The 3,802-nt window shown below is 35.0% G+C and overlaps 1 protein-coding gene across 1 annotated transcript; it reads right to left on the bottom strand.

The window, feature by feature from the left end:
* Window positions 1-2,307: 2,307 nt before the first annotated feature.
* LOC120635426 (putative nuclease HARBI1) lies at window positions 2,308-3,293 on the bottom strand. The gene has a single exon (XM_039906450.1). The coding sequence runs from the start codon at window positions 3,258-3,260 to the stop codon at window positions 2,346-2,348; it is 915 nt and encodes a 304-aa protein (XP_039762384.1). The 5' UTR covers window positions 3,261-3,293; the 3' UTR covers window positions 2,308-2,345.
* Between the last annotated feature and the right edge of the window lie 509 nt (window positions 3,294-3,802).

Here is a 3,802-nt window from a genome sequence, read left to right on the forward strand (position 1 = left end):
GCTGATTCCTACGTTTAAGCCAGGTATTCATTAGGTACCATTTGTTTTTGACATGTTTACTGTAAACATTTCTTGAATTTTGGCTGTTCACACTTGTCAGTTGTTGCTAGGGTGTCACCTGAGGAGGTAGTGATGCTCATCTCTGCTTTCATAAGAGTGATAATAGAAAAAAAATAAAGAGAAGGTTGTGGATTCAGAACTATCCCTTGAATTGAGGTTATACAATTCATGAACTCTGTGATTGATGATTGATGTTTGAGTTATTAAATAAGTAGTCAGAGGATGAACAAATTATATTTGTTAAATAATATACAAATTTACTAAAATTTTCCAATGTATCCAATGTCCTATTGTTGCACCACATAATAAAAATTGTAGAGGGGATTGTGCCACAGCCATCTGCTTCCAAATATTTCATCGGTACTGCTTCCAGGTTTTTAAAGGTTTCCTCTTTTCACGAATTAATTGTGAGTGTAGAATATGTATAAAGATGAATATTCTACATTAGGCAGTGGAAACATGTGTTTGGTAGGCATTTAAATCACGCGGATAAAGTAGCAGAGCTAAATATTTTTATAATTGAAACAGCAAGACTAATTTGGTACCTTTAATAACAAAATAAATCAAACTCTTAAAATAGGCTCCTCATTCTGAAAATATTCACATAAATCCTCATTTACATGTACTTACACTACATGTATTTCGTTAGAATCTTGAGTTCCATCTTCTATATTTGCAGGTTCAACAATTCAAGATTTATAAATATAAATATAACAATACACACATGGCCACCTAGCCCCAATTTAAGCGTACCTTGTGTTATGGTACTAAGATGACTGATGAATATCTCTATGAATAATATACATAAATAATTAGAATATACATATAAACACCCAGACACTGGCAAACATTCACGCTCATCACACAAACATTTTCCAGTTGTGGGAATCGAACCCACGGCCTTCGGCTCAGAAAGCAAGGTCGCTGCAAACTGCGCCAATCGGCCGTCGAATTTATAGAATATCAGTTCCATCTTCAGACCAATTTTCGCCGTAATGACATGTCTTGTTTTATTAGTGTTTACAATCCCAGACGAACTAATTTCTTCAACAGTCATTGAATGAGAGTTTTTATTTTTTTGTTATTCCTCTATAAATTCTGTCACTAACTTTGTCAAACAAAGCTCCCTTCAACACAATATCGACTCTACTTTCGTCCTCTTTATAAAACAACCTTTTACATTTTTGAAATTGAAAATACCACTGATAACCGAAAACCTAAGCCATACACTTTGAAGTCTACTCCTAATTTAATAACAGTAGAGTAGGGGTGGCCACAATGCACCAACTAAAATTCAAACAGCCGTCAGAAATATTCTATGTTGCCTGAAATGAAAAGTATAACAATGAAAGGTTTTTATTTATTATTATAAATTTTTATTTAAATAAAACATTTCAATGTCTTTTATTTGTACTGGTAAGTCGTATGTTAACATATTTTAAGCATTTTTAATTACACATTTTCTTTATTTGTTTTACTTAATCATGGCACTTTAAAGAGATCAACTGTTTATATATAACATAAAAGGATTAAAAATTAACAAAATCAATCAGCGTCAATAACGTAAATTCAGTGGAGTCATTTTGACTGAATATAGTTGTTCTTCGAGCACTCTAGCGATGTAGTAAACATCCGGTTTCTTTGATTTAAAGGCAGTAATAACATAATTAAATAAATTAAAATACAAGAGTCTAAAATAATCTCTTCCTCGTCGGATTCATTAACAAAGTCTTCACCACCAGACGATACTCGCTGCATTTAAACTCTTCATCTGCGGCTGATGAATCAGATTTTGTCTTCTTGCACTTTTGCTTAAATAAATCTAAACGTACAGAGCGAGGTGAGCGTCATTGTTGGAAGGGATGTCGTCTGTGTATAAAGCGTATAGTGCTGGCGCTGCAGCTGCCCTGCGGCACCCCTGGCAAGCGCTGGATAGGGTTCCTTCGATCCTTACCTGGAAGGTCCTGTTTGCCAGGAAGGATCTCAGGAAGTGGACGATCCTCTTCGGAGTGGAGGTCATGGCGCATTTGTAGAGGAAGCCTTCATGCCACACACGATCGAAGGCCTTCTCCATGTCTAGAAATGCTGCCACGACTTTATCTAATATGTCTAGTGCTGTTTTGCCTATGGCTTGCCATTTCCTCTGAGCCTGAATTTGCATTTCTCTGATTCTCTGCTGCTCCCTTTTTATCTCCACGTAATTTTTGTGCGTTCGATTCCCTGGTTTTGTATAGCTTGTAAACCTGCCAGTCCTGGTATTTCACTGAGTTTAATTATGATGTGTTTTATTCATGAGTTATCTGATTGTGTATGGCATTTTTGTTAAGTAATGGTAAAAAATATTGTTGCACTAGTCTGCTTCTTGGATTATTACCAAATTGTAAACTTGGTGTCACAGCATCCTCAATTATATGTACATCATCATCGAAGTCATTATTATCTCCAAAGTCTGTTTCGTTGGTATCAATAGCAATGTTGTGAAGTACAAAACAGGCAACTATTATCGGTTGAACTTTATTTAATTTTAATGTGTCCTGTCGCCTCAGGACAGGAAATCTATTTTTGCACACCCCAAAACATCTTTCTATGGTGTTTCGAGTTCTAATGTGTGATTCGTTATATAAGTTTTCTGCAGCTGATGATGGGTTCAAAAATGGTGTCAAAAGGTATTGCTTCAACTCATACCCACTGTCCCCAAGAAGTAAGCCATTTTCAAACTCTCCACTTTCAAATTTCTGTTTCAGTGAAGAGTTATTAAAAATAGTCTGGTCATGTACAGATCCAGGCCATCTTGCAACAATATTTAGACATCTCAATTGGCTGTCACAAGCTACCTGGACATTAAAAGAAAACTTTGATTTCCTGTTTCTATAGTTTTCAGCTGAATCATATTTTGCAGTTGTAGTAGCTAACACTTTTTCATGTGCAATTAATACACTAGGATTGATCCGAACTTTACGCATTATAAGGCTAGCACTAGATATATGCACTTTGAATTTACTATCTATAGATGAACACATAAGATTAAAACTATCTTTAGAACGTACGAGTTTTAGACGCATTTCAACACCATTGATTAAAAACTTGTCTTGATTAAAAATATCAGCATGTATATGGCCAATCATTTCAATAGTTTGACTTTCCTTTACTAATTCTTCTCTTTTTGCGTATCCCTGGTTTGAAGCATCACATGAATCCATTTTTGAAGCCGTATCTTTATACCAAAGACCACAAGTAAGGTGAGATTTTTTTAGCAGCTGTACCATAATTAAGCAAAGTCTCGATGTAAGCTCGATATCCATAAGTGTTGTTTGGAGGTGTTACGAGCTTTTGATTTAAATATATGTCAACCTTACTAAAAAGTGAGTGAAGCCAATTGTTAACAGGAGCAACATTAGAAGCACTCGAAATGTTACTTGAATCGGTATTCTGAACTTTGGCTTTTATGTGCAGTAGGGTATGAGATAAATCAATGTAATCATCACCATTTCCTGGTACTAAAAATTCAATTGGTCCATCATCGGTCAATGATGAAATGGGGTTGTAATGAATCCATTGACCTCCCTCAATACTAGTCTGAGTCGATGGTAGAGCAAATAAATCCAACTCTGATTTTACGCATTCACAAGAATTATGGTGTAAAAATGACATTTTTAAATTTTAACTTTTAAAAAAAATATCCTGAATATTACTATGTTTCATTTTCTTAGAACCTTTCTGTTTGAGAGTGTTTTTGGAAGTG

Source organism: Pararge aegeria, chromosome 26 (assembly GCF_905163445.1).
Source record: "Pararge aegeria chromosome 26, ilParAegt1.1, whole genome shotgun sequence".
NCBI classification, from domain to species: domain Eukaryota; kingdom Metazoa; phylum Arthropoda; class Insecta; order Lepidoptera; family Nymphalidae; genus Pararge; species Pararge aegeria.